The following is a 19,031-nucleotide window of genomic DNA, read 5'->3' on the forward strand; positions in this document are numbered from 1 at the left end:
TGGATGCAAACCTTCCATGGGAACTCTGGCCAGAAACTACCAGAGCGGCGGTATACCTATACAATCGAACGCCAAATTACCCAAACAATTGGAAGACACCATACGAAATATTCTATACACACGCAGCTGCCATGAACGGCATAGTCACCGGACCTCGAAAACCAAATCAAGCTCACCTAAAAGCATATGGGTGTAAGGCTTTCGCAATGACAGACGACACCCACAGAGGAAAGTCCAGGCTACAGAGACTAGATCCGAAGGCCTGGATTGGATACCTAGTGGGATACCAGTCGACGAACATTTACCGCATATGGATCCCATCTATGGCAAAGGTAATCAGCACTCGCGACGTAGTGTTTGACGAAGAAACAATCTTCAATGGCAAGACTGAGGACCTGATGGACAATCTCATGCACAACACCCTAGAGGAAATCGCAACGTGGGTGAGAACAGTCGAACTCCCAGGTACTCAGAGCCAACAAGCAGAAACCGAGACGTTCTACGAGGACGATACGACGCAGGAAGAGAGCCCGCGCACTCAGAAAACCAGATACCACCAAGGAAGGAAGGTGGTAGAGGCATATCTAACCCCGCCACCAACTCCTCCACCTGTGGCCTTGCTAGTTCAAGGAGAGGTGAACAACGAGGATATGACGAACATGTCCAACCAATCAACATCAATGACCAGTCCATGGGCAGCCGCATTCATGGCCGGCACCGAATCAGGACACATTGGTCAACACGAAGGAAAGTCAATCGACAAGGCTCAGGTGAAGAGACTACTATCCAAGGGAATCAAGCCCCATCGTAACCAGCTACCGCCACTCCCAACAGCATACTCAAAGCTGGAAGACCATCCACTATACGAAATGTTCAAGGAAGCAGAAAAGACACACCTTCGGAGTCACCAACAAATGAAGTCATGGACTGAGGTCCAAGCATCACCAGTCAAACGAGCAGGGCACCAGATCCTAGACTGTATGTGGGTATACACCTACAAACTCGACAAGCATCACCGCCTCATCAAATGCAAGGCAAGATTGGTAGTAAGGGGAGACCAACAACGCAACATCACCTCCCAAGACACATACGCAGCAACATTGGCAGGACGCTCATTCAGAATGCTTATGGCAATCGCCGCCAAATACGATCTTGAGCTGAAACAATACGACGTCACTAATGCTTTTGTGCATGCTGCAATCGACAGAGAAATATACATGAGGATGCCAAAAGGATATCAGAAGCCTGGCACTCTACTCAAAGTGCAAAAGGCACTCTACGGGCTCCGGATCTCACCATTACTGTGGCAGAAAGAATTCACCGCAACTCTTGCTTCGATAGGGTTTCAACAAATACCACAGGAGCCATGCTGCATGATCAAAGACGGAGTTATCATCTTCTTCTATGTGGACGACATCATCGTTGCGTACCGTTCAAAGCAAGAATCAGAGGCCATGAAGGCCATCAACTGGATCCAAGAAAAATACGCTTGTACGGGAGGAGACAACTTACAGTGGTTTCTCGGTGTAGAGGTTATGCGCAATCGCAAGCAGAAGACCATACAGCTATCTCAAGCTGCATACGTCGACAAAATCAGTCAACTCATCAACCACCAAAATGTAAGGCATGATACGCCAATGTCAGGCATCGAACTCCGACCACGAGAAGGACTCGCAGCACCAGCTGAAGTCAACAAGTACCAACGCAAGATTGGATCGCTTCTATTCGCTGCAGTCACAACAAGACCCGACATAGCCTTTGCAACATCACGACTTGCTCGCTTCCTAATCAATCCAAGTACAGAACACCAAGACGCTGCAGACCGTGTGCTCCTGTATCTCAAGAAAACAGAATCCCTAGCCCTCGAACTCGGTAGAGGCGATGGCCTCGAGGTAGCAAGTGACGCGTCGTTTGCAGACAACACACTGGACAGGAAAAGCTCGCAGGGATACGCAATCAAGCTGTTCGGAGGACTCATCGCCTGGAGAGCAAGCAAGCAAGATACTGTGACAACATCAACAACAGAAGCAGAGCTGCTTGCCCTATCACAAGTTGCTAAGGAGGCAATCTTAACGTCGCGGTTGTTAAAAGAGCTTCAGGTAAAGCTAAGCAATCCAATTATCACAATCAAGTGCGACAATACTCAGACGATCCGTCTAGTAAATGAAGACGTTGCCAAATTGCAAACAAAGCTTCGGCACGTTGACATACACAATCACTGGCTACGACAGGAGGTTACCCGAAAGGTGATCAAGGTAGAGTATGTGCCGTCTGACAACATGATCGCAGACGGGTTCACAAAGCCACTGCCAGCCAATAAATGGGCCAGGTTCCTTGATCAACTGGGACTCGTCGAGCGCGAAGAAGCCCCGCTCAGAGAGATTGAGCTCAAGGAGGTGCAAGAGCAACTGGAAGGCCTCATTATGTAGGATCGATCAACCAGTTTATGCAGCTTGCAATATGCCTTCCAAGCTGAGGGGGTGTGTCAGATAGCAGGCGTGTCGAGCCGAAAGTGCCGACACCGCTAGCTAATAACGGGTTAGCGTCTTAGCAGAACAAAACTCTCAGCGTGCACCTTAGAACAGACACAAGAACAAATAAATCATAAACATCCATCACTTTTGTGCAATATCTTATCTGATCTGACAGGTGCTCATTTGCGTCTAGGAGTAGAATAGATGACTCTGGTAGTCTTGTGTTTGTGTTTAGAAGAACTCTTGGGATAGTCTTTATATCTCCTATACCTCTCTCGTTGTATAGGTTGAAGATACATCTCTAGCAACACACACCCCAAATCGAAAACTTATCAAAACGCGTCGTTTTTCATCGGAATATAGTCGAAACCATCAGAAGAAAAACATTCCAGCTACTCTAAGCCTCCGCAGCCAGCTGGTTGTAAAGCTAGAGCCAGTAGAACGAGATTCTTCAGACGCGTTCAATCTTCCAAAACAAAAACGCACAGACCAGTCCTTATCGATAAGATAACCAAAAACACCAACAATTGACTCTTTCGCTGTTTTCTAGTCTCCCAAATCTATTCCTATCCTAGAGATCTACTCGATAGATCAGTAAGATAGAGAAAAGAAAGTAAGAAGAGTAAAATAGCAAGGCTTTCACTACTTTCACACCGGTACGGCTAGAAGAACTAGGTATCCTTCTAGTGTAAAGTAGCAACAACAGAACAAAAATGCCGCCAGACAGCGACAATATCATAGTGCAGATCCCAGAGGCAAGCGGAAACAGCACTAATACCGCAATCTATCTCGAAAATGATATCCAAATGGGTATAGAAGAGGACCAGACACCAGCGACCCCAACCCAAACTCAACCTAACCCACCCGAACGACTAGTCCCAATCATGAACAAACGACCAGCCCTCTTCTCTCCTGTATACGACAGAACTGGAAGAAATCCATTCCAAAAGAATGACTCTGATAAACCAACCGCAAAAGATCCAGAACAGGCAATCCAATGGGCTAGAAACCTGATCCTCCAAGCCTCTATTATGACCAACTCATATGAAGAGCAAAACAAGCTACTCGAACTACTAGACGTATTTAGAGACTACACGGAAAAAGGGAGAGTTACAAACCAGATCTCGGACAAACTATCTGCCAAGCTCGCCTTCCACTCAGCTACTCTAGCAAACGCTTCAGAAAAAGCAGCAAAGACATTAAAGAAGGCAACAGCCACAGTAGCTGGTCAAAACAACCAAACAGTAGCAGTAGCAACAACGACAACAAACACAAATGCTCCCCAATCATACGCAACAATTGCAGCTCAACCATCAAAGAACGCCACTTGGACGACTGTAGCCCCAAACAGAGATGGCAACAAGCCGGCCAAGCTGCTATCAAGCCAAATGTGGCCCCTGCTTACTAGCCTTGTCGATCAACCACAGGTCTACAAGAGAACCGTGCCACCCCTCTATCTAGGTATAGCTATACCTATATATTCTAGGCCGCTAGTGAGCAGGGGCCACATTTGGCTTGATAGCAGCTTGGCCGGCTTGTTGCCATCTCTGGCCCCAAAGAAAAAGCCAACGCCTAAGAAACTAATTACGCACTATCAAATAGTTGCAACACTAGAAGAAAACCAAACCATCAACCCGCTCCAAGCACGAAACAAAATCAACGAGGCATTCCAAAAAGCTGGCATTGCAGGACCTGTTATCCAACTAGCAGCTCTTAGTAAGAGAAACAATCTCATACTCACTACTACAAGCGGATACTCTGGAGAATTCCTTCTCCAGCAATCCAACATCTGGATGGATCTCTTTAACATCAAACACGCTCAACCACTAGAATCTTGGACAAAAGTCATAGTCCACAACGTCCCTACAACCTTTGAAGGAGCAGACACGCTAGAAATCCTTCAAACTGAAATCCCTATATACAACAAAGGACTACAAATAGTTGGTAACTCCTACTGGCTTACAAAAGACTGGAAGAACAAGCAAAACAGCTCTATTGTTATTGCTTTTAAAACAGAAGCTGAAGCAAAGAAACTAGGAGCGAGGATCATTATCCTTGGAGAGAGCCTCCGCACTGAAAAGTATAGAAGTATTCCAGCTACTACCCAATGCGACAACTGCCAAGGCTTTGGCCATACAAAGCTTAAATGCCGGAACCAAACAGCATGCCAGCTATGTGCGGGGACCCACCCTACATCGCAGCATAAATGCTCCACCTGCACGACAAGTGGGAAGCCTTGTATCCATACACTCCCAAAGTGTTCAAACTGCAAAGAACCTCACTTTGCTAATAGCCGAGACTGTGAAGTTCTCGCAGCTATAACAAACAAGGAGAACCAATACACAACAGAATGTTAGACAACATTAAGATTCTCCAAGCGAATCTAAATAAGAGTATCCAGGCTACAGAGTCTACTCTTCAACTAGCTGTCGAACTAAGGGTTGATATAATTGCAGTCCAAGAGCCTTGGCTCACACCAACAAGAAACAACGACTACGCTGATACTAGGTCCACTAGCCATGCAGCATACCTCCAGATCCTTCCACAATCCGAACCAAACCTCCGCCCTAGAGTGTTATTCTATATTTCTAGAACGCTATTAGCAGAAACCTACCTACTAGAAGGTTTTACATCAGATCCAGACGCTATAGCACTAGTAGTACAGAAAGGAAACCATAAGTTTAATATCTTCAACCTATACAACGAGAGAGGTATAGGAGATATAAAGACTATCCCAAGAGTTCTTCTAAACACAAACTGTGAGGGACGTCAATAGTTGAGATGACCGTATCTGTATTAAGTACTAAGTGAGATATTGCGTGCAGGTTCGAAGACCTGCGCGGGTCGAACTTTGGTGTTCGGCTGTGGCCTTCGCTTAAAGCGCACGGGCCACCTCGCTTACTAGAGGTCGCGGGTTTGATCCATGACACTACCCCCCCAAAAAAGAGAGCAAGTTCCAACGCTCGAACTGCCTTTTTTTTTTTTTTTTTTTTTTTTTTTTGCCTAAAATTGTATACAAAGGAGATACCTATATCGCAAAACTGCTGCATACCAAGCGTGTCGCTTGCAGTGTCCATTCCATTACTACATTCTATTCCCGTTGTCTGTGCACAGTAATTATGGATCATCATCGTGGCGTGGTGACCTTAGCATCTTGTCTTAACAATAGTAACTTTGACAGTCTAGTCCTTGCCACGAGCACAGCGTCTATAAGTCCTATTTCTAGCACAACTTATCGACGCCCTCGATTATAGCAAGCACAACTATATTATCCCAGTCTTATTGTTGGTCTTGTCTGCTGTTGTCACCACTGGCTAGACACGACTAAGAGCGTGAAGTCGCATAACCAGCATATCTTGTTTGCCTGTGAGAGACTTAAACTTCCTGTGCATAGGCGGCTTGTTTGGGTGATCAAGGTGATAGCGCGTCACAGTGTCAGCGGAGTCCGCGAGGTTCATGTATGGTTCCCATGAAGGATTGTCGGGCCGTCGGGATAGTTTGCCCATCGTACCAAGTATTGGAGCAGGCCTTGGGTAGTCTTGCCCTTGCGACCGCGGGCGGCAGGATCCTTAAGCTTCTTATTAATGCGGCAGTCTTCGATTGCTTCGACAGTGTATTCAGTGTCGTCTTCCACTTCTGGGTCGAACTCCGCAGGGACCTCAGGATCTTGTGTTTGTCCAGTAAGTGGGTTGTCGTCAACCAAGTGTAAGAGCCATGGGTGGAAGACATTGTGGATGCGCTTCATGTTAGCGGGAAGATCTAGCTCGTATGCGGTGTTGTTGATGGCGCGAACGATAGTAAAGGGACCGCGGTTCTTTAGGTCTAATGACGCGGAGGGTCTTTTCGTCCGTAGGTTGCGAGTGTCCAGCATCACTTGGTCGCCGACTTTGAAAGCTGGTGCGGGTAGCCTTCCTTCATTGGCGTATTCTGCTTGTTTTGCTTGCGCCCATTGCATTGAAGCTCGCAGCTCGTCCTGCAGCGTTTTCATGCGATCCGCGAAAGCGTCAGCGTTGAGACGTTCTTGTTGCGCAGGCGCAGTCAAGGTCGCAGCGCCTGGCGCTGGCGCAGGGGGTTCAATGCCACTCCGTGGGTTGTATCCTTTAGTCGCGAAGAAAGGCGACTTGCCAGTTGTGCTGCTGGTGCTGGAGTTGGCTTCGAATTCAGCTATTGGCAGAAAAAGCGCCCAGTTATCCTGCTCGTAGTTGACATAGGCGCGTAGGTATTGCTTGAGGTAGGAGTTCGCGTTCTCGGTTTGTCCGTCAGTCTGGGGATGGTGAGCGGTCGAGAACTTCGGGCGTACACCCAGACGCTGGCATAGTCGCTTCCAAAAGTAAGAGACAAACTGCGCTCCACGGTCTGAGATAATCTCCTCAGGAAAGCCCTCTTCTCGCCAGATGTATTCGATAAAGGCTACCACAAGGGCGTCGGTGGTCATACTAGCCATTGGGATGAACTTCTTCTTCTTGGTGAGTCGGTCGACTACCACGAGGATGTCAGTGAACGTTTGACCGTTATGCCTGCAGGGCGGCAGGTGAGTGATGAAGTCTATAGAGATGCTGGACCAGTATTTGCTGGGATTGGTAGCGGATGCAGCAGCCCATGCTTGCCTTCTCGGTATGCTTTGCTCCTCTTGCAAGTCAGACACGCGCGTACATATTGCGCGACGTCCGTGGTCATCCTAGGCCAGTAATACCATCGCGACAGCTTGGAGTATAACTCATGTTTGCCGCTGTGGCCACCGCAGACGCTCTTGTGGCTTGTTCAATAACTTGGGTGCGAACGGCGCCGGCGGGACGTAGACCTTGTTGCGCACATAGAGTAGTTCGTCGGTGATCTCGCAATCGCCAAGTTCCAGCCTGAGGTGCTCTTCTCCATGTATGAGTTTGAACGGCAGGCGTCGTAGGCCGTCCTTCTTGGCTTTGACGATCGCCTGCAACACCTTATCATCCTTGTATGCTGCCTTGATATTGTCAAGCAGAGCATCAATAGTCAGCTCGTTGTTCGGTGGCGCGGGCACATTAATTGCGGCGGGCGTCTCGTTTGGTATCGCGGGCGCACTAGTTGCGGCGATTGGCGTTGTAATAGGCGAGATTGTAACGTTATCGGCTGCACAGAGCGATCTTTTGCTCGTGAGGTCATGGGAGACGCCGTTTTCTCCCCCCTCAGGCTCGATGCCAGGCAGTGCGGCGAGGACGGCGTACCGTTCAGAGATGTTGTCTTCCTCGCTAAGTTGATACAGCATTTGCGCGACTGCGGGGATAGAGTCAGGAAGGGTGCGCTGTGTGATGAGATTTGCGAGGTAGACTGCATGGCGAGAACCTCCATCCTTGGCGATGTTGATGGTGCAGACGCGCGCTTCAGGATCGACTTGGTCAGGCTTGATGACTACCTGGAGTTGATGCCGACGGCGGATGTCGTCGGTGACTCGGGTAGGTCGCCAGGACGCCTTGTCAAAGCGTCTGGCTTCGTGCCCTGCTTGCCTGGCCTGTACTTGATAATGAAGTTGAACTCTGCCATGAATTCCGCCCAACGGGCTTGGCGTCTGTTGAGGCGCTTTGTGGTCATAAAGGTCTGAAGGGCTTGATGGTCAGACAACACCATAATAGGATCATCAGTACCAGACAGCTCAAAGCGCCATTGCTCAAAGGCGTTGACAATAGCTAGGAGTTCCTTGTCGTATATCTCATAATTGCATTCCGCAGGGTTCATCTTGTGCGATAGGAAAGCAACTGGGCGGAGGACTCCTGTCGCGTCCTTCTGAGAGAGGATAGCTGCAGTAACGAAATCTGAGGCATCGGTTTCCAACCAAGTCTCTAGGTCAGGATCGAAGTGTGCAAGGACTCCTGCAGTCTTAAAGGCGTCCTTAAGTCGATGGAAAGCTTGTATAGCTTTGCTATCAGCGATGAGCGGGAACTGATGTCTCTGGTCCTTGCCTTCGCCATCCTTGCGCGTGAGTTCTGTCAAGGCTTTTGCGATGTAGGAGAAGCCTTTGATGAAGCGACGGTAGAAGTTGGCGAAACCAAGGAAAGACTGGACGTCTTTGACTGAGCGCGGTATTTGCCAGTCTAGTATAGTGGAGACCTTTTTTGGATCCATTTCGATGCCCTCTGTAGTGAGGATGAGGCCTAGGTACTTCACTTTCTTGACCTTGAATTTGCACTTCGTGGGATCAAGATGGAGGCCAGCGTCGCGTATCTTAGAGAGGACCTTGATGACGTCGGCTTCATGAACTGACTCGTCATCGTCGCAGGTGTATATAAGGACGTCGTCGAGGTAAGCTGTACAGATATCGTCAAGGTACTCGCGGAGTGTCTCATTGATAAAGGTCTGGAAAGTGCCAGGCGCATTGCAGAGGCCGAAGGGCATGACAACGTATTCGTATAGCCCATACCGAGTGAGAAAGGCTGTCTTTTCTTCATCGCCTTCTTTGATCCGAACAGTGTTGAATGCAGCCACAACGTCGACAATCGTCATCCATCGTACCTTGGCCATGCGGGCCAGCGTTTCCTTGATGGAGGGTGGAGCGTTGCGGTTCTTCTTGGTGATGGCGTTGAGCTGACGGTAGTCAACGCAGATGCGAAGTCCGCCACCTGGTTTCTTGACAACTAAGACAGGTGACGCGTACGGAGATGTGGACGGTCGGATGAATCCGCGTCCGAGCATGTCGTCGATGTAGGCCTTGATGGCCCTGGTCTCCGTTCGTGTGAGCCCATAGATCTTAGGCTTGTGAATGCGTCCGTCGGTGTCAATCTCATGGTCAACGCCTTCGCGATGAGGTGCCAACTTCCCTGCTTGTATAGGACTGAACAAGTCTGGCATCTTGCTGTACAACCAGTCTGGCACCAGTTTGCGGATCTCCGCTTCCGTCATATGTGGACTCTCCATCTTGTTCATATAGTGGTCGTAGTCCTCTTGTGTGACGGCGGCGAGGCGGGCGATGTTGCGTTTGAAGGAGTCTAAATCGCAATCGTTATTGTCGTCTGGAGGGTCAGCAAGCTTCTCCCAGTCTTGTGGTTCGACCCAGATGGCTTCGTCTGGGTTGTGCGCAGCCATGAGGTAGGCGGCCTTGGCGGTGATAATGCAGATCTCGCCCACGGGCGTGGTTTGCCGAGATTCTGAAAGTGATGGAGTCTTGCCGTCGCCGTATACTGTCTCAGGGAGACCGTGGTCGAGACAACATGAAGTACAATGTGAAGAAGAGAACTTCATGCTCCGCGGTGAGAAGGTGAGACCGGGGTCGTGGTCTTCCAGCCAAGTCATACCAAGGATAAGATCAAAGTCTCCTACGTCAGCGACGAAGCACACGACTGGTGATAAGTGGCTGCCGTGTTTGACTTGGATTTCCACGGCTTCATTCAATGTATCAACAACCTTCCCATCCGCGAGAGAAAGCTGGATAGGTGAAGAGGTAGACATTATGGGCAGGCCCATGGCTTTAGCCCATCGCCTGTTCACAAAGGAAGCGCTAGCGCCTGTGTCGATAAGAGTAGTTGTCTTTTTCCATTCCTTAGAAGAAGTGAGGGTGTAGGAGTCGTAACGTAGTTGTTTAGTAGATCGAAGATGGCCCTTAACGGCGATCGCAGAGATGTAGTGGTCTTGGACGTCTTGTGAGTTGTCCTGATCTCCGACTTCTGGAGATAGTATCCTGGCGGCAGCGACCTTGAGACGGTTATGGTTTTCTCGCGTCTCGCGGTTCTGTTGTATGTCCTTGCGCCAGTCTAGCTCCTGAATGCGACTGTTATCAGGAGCGTCTAGTTTTCCGAAACTGGCTCGCCCATGTCGTCCAACTCAGGCTCCTCTTCAGTGGAAGCATTAGAGTCGTCGTCTTCGGCGTCGAAGTCCGCTCCCATAGCATAGAGATGCATACTACTAAGCTTAGGCTTGATTTGGTCCCAGTCTAAGATTGCGCAACCCTTCTTATCGCGCGCCTGGTGACCAGTCTCGCCACAACGGAAGCAGACCTTAGCCTTAGCCATTGCGTCCTTCTGCCACTCTGTGCGCGTCGTAGTAGCTTCGCGATGTTGTCCTCGGCCAGAGCGAGCCTTTCGTGCAGGATTACGATCATTTGGGGAGCGCGTGCGCGGCTTGGTGCGAGGTTTGTCAGCAGCGGTCTTGCCTTGATTAATCTGTTTCTGTGTTAGATCAGACTTGCGGGCGGCGTCAAGGAACTTGACAAGAGCATTCTCTTGCTCATCGTCAAAGGCGTGTGAGGCGGCGGCGGCGAGGCCAGGTCGCAGGAAAGCGCGAGCGTAGCCAATCATGGCGCTGTCTGGAAGCTTCACTAGGCGACACACGCTCATAAAGCGCCCACGCCAATCTGCAAAGGATTCAGACGATCCCATCTTGAGAGAGCCATCAGCGAGTTGCGACTGTGCTTCTGAGACCTTCTCGTAGGTAGAGCGCGCGTAGTATGGGTCCAGTCCTTCAAGAAGGTCCAAGTAGTGTTCGAACTTGAGATCGTCAATATATTGCCATGCTGCGCCGTCCACCTTCATCTCCAAGTAGGCCAATTGCTTGTCTTCAGGCAGAGATTCGCACTTCTGGATGGCTGACCGACGCCACTTGTCGTAGTTCTTGGTATCATCGTTGCCTTTCCAGACTTCAATGTCGGGGAGCTTAAAGGAAAGGCTTAGACCTCCAACTGTGGACGCTGCCTGTTGTACTGATTGCTGGCCGTTGTATGGAGGAGGGATATATCGGTGAGGATCTTGGTTCAACGGATTCGCGCGATCTCGGCGGGAGCGGGAGCGCGATCTTGAGTGAGAGTCGCCGCGAGGGCGAGGCGCAGGCCGAGTAACAACAGGAGTGGCTTGTCGGCTAGGATACGGGTTAGGTGATGCAGTGCGGCGATCTGTACGGCGCTCAGGTGACTCGTGTCGTCGGTTGCGCTGAGTAGATAGATGACTGTTACGACCGCGGTCCTCGCGACGCTGCAAGGTGTACGGGCGGAAGTTATGATCATATCGCTGAAGGCGCGCAACAACGTCATTGTACTCACGCTGTTGCTGAGTTAGAGAGGTCTCTAGCTTGCGGGTATTCTCAGTAGCTTGGACAAGTTGTTCTTCAAGTGCGCAGTTCTGGGCGACCACATCTTCGTAGTCGGCGTCGCGTTCTGCGCGCTGCTGGTGATAGCGGTCTGCGCGGGCGCGCTCTTCCTGGTGCTTCCTGAAGAACTCCTCGTACAGGCCGTGGAACTTAATGGACTGCGCTTCTTCGTGTTTCCAGTCCTCATACCAGTCTTGGTAAGTAGGGTTAGTGCAACCGGCGGTCTTGGAGGATGAAGGACGATAAAAGCGCTCGACCTCTAGCTTAAGCTCATTACGCTCTCGGTTGGTGTGTTCCAACTCAGCATTAGTAGTCTCAATAGTCTCAGTCAGCTTTGAGACTTCCTTCTCGTACCAGCTAAGCTTAGCTTCAGCCTTAGTGATGCGAAGGCGTAAGCGGTTAACAGCGGCTTCGTGAGCTTCCTTGGTTATTGCATCGATGTTCGCGTCCAGGATAGGAGCGCAAGCAGCGGCGAACTTCATGAGCTCAATAGCTAGAGAGCGCAGGAACGCGGTGTTTGAAGTGGCTAGCTCCAATAAGTCGTCGTCAGTGCAGACGGGGACTTGGAATTCTTCCAGGGGAGATTCTCGGCCTAGGTACAGCTCAAATTCATCCTCAGTCTCGTTTTGTACAATAGTGATGAACGTGAACTCAGAGTGAGTAATCTTGGCAGACAAGACGTTCTTGTTTCTGAGGGATTGGAGTCGACAACTGCCAACTATAACATCGTAGATGTCGGCAGGGTCGTGTGGTACCATTGTGGGCTCTTGGCTGTCTCCTTCTGTAACTGGAAGTGCGGGGTAGCCGAAGGTGCTTCGACGGCCTGGTTCGGATCGACGAACAGGCTCATGCTTAGGAGCGGGGCCTTGGCTAATAGTTTGTTGGGTGTCGGATGCAGTATCCTTAGGTCGCTCGCGGCTGGAGTCTTGGCTGCGGGGGTCGCGGGCGCTTTGTCTTTGCGCTTCTTGCGGCCAATAGGGAAGTCAGTCACGCTGGGCTGTGGAGGAGGCTGCATGTCGCTAGATCGGCGGGGGTGGCGGCCGCCGGTAGAGACGTTGTCGCTAATGGCGTTGATAGTTCTAAACATTTAAGGTGTTGGGTGTGGTTAATGTAGGTGGAGAAAGAGAGTGGTTATGATTGTGAGAGAGTGCGTCAAATGTGGGCGGGGAGCACAGCTGATTATTTGCTGTCACACTCCTGACTCCTTGCTCGAAGTAAAGCGGTGAGCCAAACCGTCTACCAGTCACCAAGGTGATGCGATACCGTCGCAATCGTTCCAGTGCAATCGCGATACTCTCAATCGCGACGCGGTACTGGCAACGTCCTTCGATGATGGGCTTCCAGCACAACACGCCTTCCGCTGTCAGCACAATAGCTTGTATCGCGCGCGTACGAGGGCCAATGACAATTGAGTTCCACTCCGCAGTCGTATAACAGAGCCTCAAAGTCCCAGTTGGCGGCGCGCGAGCTATCCTGATGCGGGTCTGTGACCGAAGATGGGGGACGAGTTGTCGCCGTCTCAGCCGCGGGGTTGCGGGGTTGCTGTCACGAGCAATACTGATTGCGCGCTGAGTTCTTCGGTGCGGTCACTTTCCGCGCGTGTCCTAGGTACCGTATGGTAGACGCAATATAGTGTGAGGGACGTCAATAGTTGAGATGACCGTATCTGTATTAAGTACTAAGTGAGATATTGCGTGCAGGTTCGAAGACCTGCGCGGGTCGAACTTTGGTGTTCGGCTGTGGCCTTCGCTTAAAGCGCACGGGCCACCTCGCTTACTAGAGGTCGCGGGTTTGATCCATGACACAAACACAAGACTACCAGAGTCATCTATTCTACTCCTAGACGCAAACGAGCACCACCCGTGGTGGGACCCACTATGCACATCGACGAGCCCAGGAGCACCCCCATTTGTAGAATGGATAGAAAGCCAAAACCTTAGCCTTCTAAACACACCAGGAACGGGCACTTTCTTTAGGCCACACCTATCAAGAGAATCAGTTTTAGACCTATCCCTAGTTACCCCAGACCTAGCTGACAAAGCTATTGACTGGCAAGTCACTACAGAGACTGGATCTGACCACTACGGCCTACTCTTCTCAATTCGATCAGACACCGACCAAGTAGACAATCCAATAAACCAACGCAAGTTTAACACAAAAAAGGCGGATTGGCCACTATTTCAAAAAACCCTAAACGAGGCTATTCAAAACAACATCACGCTACAGCACATAAGCGAGATAAACGACCCTAGGAAACAAGATTGCAAGAATCTAATTCTAGAAGAGGACCAGGAGCTTCAAAGCAAACTAGAGGAGATAGGGGAAGCAATTACGCAAGTCATCCAACTAGCAGCTGACAAAGCAATCCCAAAAGTCAAACTAGGTCCCAAACCAAAACCCTGGTGGAACCAGGAGCTTACTAAGCTAAGAAGAGAGCTTACTCACTGCCAAAGAGTCTACACACAACAATTGCAACAGTTGTCCATCCAAGAGGCATATCTATTCAAGAAAGACTTCTTAATAGCGCGGAACACCTACGCAAGAGCAATCAAGGATGCCAAGAAGAGACATTGGAATAGCTTTCTAGAACAAGAAACCCCACAGTCTATCTACAAAGCTATGGCATACACAAAGGATCAAAAGGTCGAAAAGATTCCACCTATCCAAGGAGAGAGACTAGAGACTACGTTTAAAGGAAAGTGTAAAGCCTTCAGAAAAGCGCTATTCCCACCACCACCTATCTCGAACCCGCCAAGCTTTGCCAATTACCAGGAGAGCAACTGGAACTGGCCAATGCTATCTATAACCGAACTAGAACAGGCATGTTCTAGCAAGATTAAAAGTAGTACACCAGGCCCAGATGCTATTACTCAAGATATCATAACTGCCGCTTTCAAGTTTAATCCAGAGATACTCTTCAAGGCTTACTCAAGTCTATTCAACTACGGATACCACCCACGGTGCTGGAAGGCAGCTACAGGAGCGATTCTCAAGAAACCGTCTAAACCAGACTACTCAATCCCTAAAGCCTACAGAGTAATCACTCTCTTAAACAGCTTAGGGAAGATCCTAGAGAGAATAATTGCCAAGAGACTAAGTAGTCTAGCAGAAACTACAGACCTCCTACACAGCTCGCAAATAGGAGGTAGAAACAAGAAATCTGCAATAGACGCTGCTCTTTTACTAGTAGACCAGATCCAACACAAGAAACAACAAGGCCAAATCACTTCTACAGTGTTTGTTGACGTTAAAGGCGCGTTTGACCACGTCATACACAACCAGTTTCTAGAACGACTAAAGAAACTAGGCCTACCAATCAGCCTTATCTGTTGGGCAAAATCATTCCTTTCTGAAAGAACGCTAAGGCTCTCATTTGACAACAAGATTGAAGAATTTAGTCAAATTATATCAGGGGTCCCACAAGGAAGCCCGGTATCACCAATCTTCTTTCTTATCTACACTAGAGACCTATTCCCGACCCTACAAAGCTTCCAACTATCATATATTGACGACCTATCGCTTACTACCTCATCAAACTCTTTAAAGAAAAATATAAGAGTGTTACAAAGAGAGATAGTTACATTATTCTCTAGAGGAAAAGAGCTAGGCATCATTTTTGATCCATCAAAAACAGAGCTTATCCACTTCACTGCTAAAAAGGAAAGAAACAAAAGAGCTCTAACTCTTCCAAACAACAGCCAGGTAGAACACAAAGACACTGTAAAGTGGCTAGGTATCTATCTAGACAACCGTCTATCATTCAAATCACATGTGTCTATACGTGCAAGCCAAGCTAGACAAGCTTTCTACAGACTAGGAAGACTAGCAAACATTGAACTCGGCCTATCAACACACGCTATCCGGCAACTATATCTTAGACTCCGCAACAATCAATTCAATCCGGTCACTCTCCTAGACCCACTTACCTATCTAGGTAGGGCTTAAACTCCTATAGGTAACTACTAGGCTTAAAGCGGTAATCAATCAATCCAATCTGAACCTTCTAGGACCCACTTAATTGATTGTTGCGGACTGTGCTATATCTAGCATGTGTAACCAGCGTGTCAGACTACGGAGCGCAAATCTACTGGCAAAACCAATTATACGCTACATCAATACTACAATCACTACACAACCTAGCATGCCGAAAGATTCTAGGAGTGTTTAGAACTGCACCAGCCGTTCCAACAAGCATAGAAGCTAGCCTACCGCTACCAGCAATTAGACTCAACACAACTATCCGGAACTACGCAAGAAGAGCAAACCTGCTCGCTAGTACCCACCCAATTGCTAATGCAATAACCCGGATACAATCAACAAACCCCCAACAAACAAAAAAGCCAGACTAACACCGACAGCTACAAGCTATTATCGAATCAATTCCTAAAAATAACAAAAGAGATACAGAACAGACTATCCCATACCGGTTTAGACCATGGGATACGCCTAACTACAAAATAACAATCTCTGTTGGAAGGTCTATAGCACTAGTGCTGAAAGGAAATAACGATAACTAGGAATGCATTCTGTTCGGTGATGGTGATTGATTTATTACGAACACAGCTGCTACGAAGGTATACCTAAGCTCTGCGCAAGGTGGGCCGAAGTCGGGCCGAAGTGTCCAGCAGCCGACGTCTCTACCGATACTCACGATCCGACAATCTCACAAAAACGCAGGGAAGAGGAAGCAATTGAGCATAAGGCCTACATCAAAACTAGGCTAGATAACTGCACTACAATCTACTCAGACGCCTCACAAATAAAAGATGGAAATGGTATAGGTGTTGGCATCGTAGCCTACAACTCAACCCAGCAAGAGATCTACTCAGAAAAGACCAATATAGGGGAATACCAACTAGTTTACAACGGTGAACTAGAAGGCATTACTCTAGCTTTTGAATACGTAGCAAAGACAGCTACAAGAGACCAGGAATTCGAGATCTACGCAGACAATCAGGCAGCAATCTATAGGCTTAAAAACCTATCAGATAACCCAGGGCAACAATGGCAACTACGATGCCTAAAAGCAGCAAAAACAATCCGACAAAAACAGGCTACTATCCACTTACTGTGGGCACCCGGACACACAGACATAGTAGGGAATGAAAGAGCAGACTATCTTGCAAAAGAGGCTGCTAAAGAAGTCCCACAATCATCAACAAAAAGCATTGCCTACCTAGGCACTGTTATCAAAAAGATCGAACAAACCGAACAACGCCAAGAGTACCAAAAATACAAAACAAGAGCAACCACTCTAAACAAAAAGACCTACTCAGCAAAATTCCCACTCAAAATCCGAAAAACAATCCAAATACCACGCAGCACCAATCGAGAAATCTCTAGCGCCTTCTATGCTCTTAAAATAGGACACGGATACTTTGGGTCCTATTTAAAGAGATTCAAGAAAAGAGAATCTGATCTCTGCAGCTGCTCGCACACCCAAACACCAGAGCACCTACTTTTACAATGCTCTCTATACAAAACAGAAAGAAAAACTCTTATACAAGCAATTCATCACCAACCAGCGACTCTACCACTACTTCTCCATACTAGCGCCGGTATAGAAGCCACTTTAGCTTTTATTACTAGCACTAGAATAGGAACAAGAAAATGGTACCAAGGACAGCTAACAGACGACACACAGAGAGACACTGTATAAAACTAAAAACACTGCCTTCTCCTTTGTCATAAGAGCCCGCTGCCACATCTCTTTCTATTCACCAAACTGCTCTTTAGCACCAGGCACTAGCTAGACACCGAGTATCTAGCTAGAAGCAAGCCTAAACTGCCATAGCCAAACAAACACCCAAACTGTACGATAAACAAAACCAGATAGAACGGCCTTCGGCCCAGTCCTACATAGTCTCTGACTGAAAAAGGACTCAAATGGAATAATAATAATAATAATAATAATACTTCGCCTAATGTTGGTTGCTCTTAGTTTCGAGCTACCGTACGTACGTGGCGAGCACGTGACTACGTGCGTGGCCCGTGCCGTAGGGTAGGATTCAGTTCGTACGCGAGCTGCAGCCCACCTCCTCTAATCAATCATAATCATCTACCTCAACTCGTTGCAACGATCGTTACTTGATTCAACCTCACCTTTGCCGTATCAACAAATAGGATGGAGAGTTTTGCTGAGGCATTTAGTAGGGCTTTCCAAATTCGATTGTGCCATATAACAAGCTGTGCTGTGCGCCACGCAGATCTTCATAGATACGTACTCTGGATAATACCGCACAGGCAGTAGTCACAAATGCTTACGTACTTGGGCACATGGTAATACATAATTCCCAGCCACCTCATCGCCCTACAAATTGAATATATATGCTTAACTCATACTGGACAACCTCAAGTGGAGGTTGTCAATATTGATAGCTTGGACTTAGACCCGTAAGCCGCGCGCCTAGAAGAATCTATTATCCAGGCATGGAGAAACGGATGTTTTCGGAAGTTTGCTGGATTATAGAATGCGGCCCAACAGACGTCAGAAACACTACACAAGGGTGGATTCGTATGCAGACACGTCGCCCCCACCAAAATCCAACAAATCGGATTTGTTTGATTTGTGAGTGCCTGAGTAAGTGTCCTTGTCTGCGCGAAATCTTTTGCGGGGCCTCTTTTACTAGATGTGGTAGGCTAGAGCCCTTCGACCTCTTATCCTCGTTGATCAACTCGGCTCTTCTTCCTGCCCGGCCTGATTGTTGCTTAGGTAACAAGCGAGACTGTCTCTCCGGCCTGTACCTACGAGTCGTGCCGAAGTAGGATCGAGGCAGCCCGCTGGGTATTGTTTGGCTAACATACCAACGATCAGCACCTATAATCCGACAATGTAGCTTTGGTTATATATTCTGCTCCTCTTCATAGTCGAATATAGGACTGTGGTAGCGATCGAGTGGACTCTGGCATTAGCCGTTTTCAGGATTGTCTCCCATCTAGCTGCAGCTAGACGATTAGCAAGAAACTGCGCGGACTTCAACTCCCTAGAGGCGTTATTCATTCCTGTACTGTGTAGGCGAAACTAACAATAATACAACTTCAACCTATAGAAATCATCTACGAGCCAAAGTGCAGAAGAGTGACGAGTTAGATGTCTCGCGGCTCTAAAACATTCCGAGGTTTACCGTGAAAGCTTATTTCCCCTCTTTTCTTATCTCCGCTCATGTTCGACCAGGCTGATCTTTTAGAAGCATAGACAAAAGCGGGAAGAATAACCGGATGTCTATCATCTCTAGACCGTTGATCATGAAAGTTTATTGCTCCTCCTGTCTAGGGCGGCAACGGCTACAAGGGAGAGGACGATTACGCGGCCTACTATCATGGTAAAAGTCGTATAGAACTGGGCCGTAATTTCGCCATCGCCAGCTTGACGGCCGGCTGTTCGAGGGCGCAAGTCATATGTTTACCCCTTTAGGGCTAGCGTCTGATCTGCTCGTTTGTTGTATACAAGCCAGTTCTAGTAGCCCACAATAATAACCAAGTTCGCATCACATAGTGTGCCCTTCATCACTG

The 19,031-nt window shown here is 48.5% G+C and overlaps 4 protein-coding genes across 4 annotated transcripts; 3 read left to right on the forward strand and 1 right to left on the reverse strand.

Moving 5' to 3' along the window:
- Positions 1-206: 206 nt before the first annotated feature.
- PtrM4_056320 (uncharacterized protein) lies at positions 207-2,429 on the forward strand (the record flags this gene model as incomplete). The annotated part of the gene is made up of 1 exon (XM_066105233.1): positions 207-2,429. One exon carries the CDS (start codon positions 207-209, stop codon positions 2,427-2,429), a length of 2,223 nt encoding a protein of 740 aa, XP_065963860.1.
- Positions 2,430-3,187: 758 nt separating this feature from the next.
- On the forward strand, positions 3,188-5,250 carry PtrM4_056330 (uncharacterized protein; the record flags this gene model as incomplete). Its single annotated transcript, XM_066105234.1, has 3 exons — positions 3,188-3,284; positions 3,351-4,649; positions 4,832-5,250. 3 exons carry the CDS (start codon positions 3,188-3,190, stop codon positions 5,248-5,250), a joined length of 1,815 nt encoding a protein of 604 aa, XP_065963861.1.
- A 678-nt stretch (positions 5,251-5,928) lies between these two features.
- Positions 5,929-12,606, reverse strand: PtrM4_056340 (PRP38-assoc domain containing protein; the record flags this gene model as incomplete). Its single annotated transcript, XM_066105235.1, has 6 exons — positions 5,929-6,494; positions 6,558-6,953; positions 7,221-7,933; positions 7,966-10,209; positions 10,263-12,230; positions 12,275-12,606. The coding sequence occupies 6 exons, from the start codon at positions 12,604-12,606 to the stop codon at positions 5,929-5,931; spliced, it is 6,219 nt and encodes a 2,072-aa protein (XP_065963862.1).
- Positions 12,607-13,175: 569 nt separating this feature from the next.
- On the forward strand, positions 13,176-17,178 carry PtrM4_056350 (uncharacterized protein; the record flags this gene model as incomplete). The annotated part of the gene is given in 3 exon segments (XM_066105236.1): positions 13,176-13,201; positions 13,220-14,755; positions 16,197-17,178. 3 exon segments carry the CDS (start codon positions 13,176-13,178, stop codon positions 17,176-17,178), a joined length of 2,544 nt encoding a protein of 847 aa, XP_065963863.1.
- Positions 17,179-19,031: the final 1,853 nt, after the last annotated feature.

This window comes from Pyrenophora tritici-repentis, chromosome 2 (assembly GCF_003171515.1).
Source record: "Pyrenophora tritici-repentis strain M4 chromosome 2, whole genome shotgun sequence".
NCBI classification, from domain to species: domain Eukaryota; kingdom Fungi; phylum Ascomycota; class Dothideomycetes; order Pleosporales; family Pleosporaceae; genus Pyrenophora; species Pyrenophora tritici-repentis.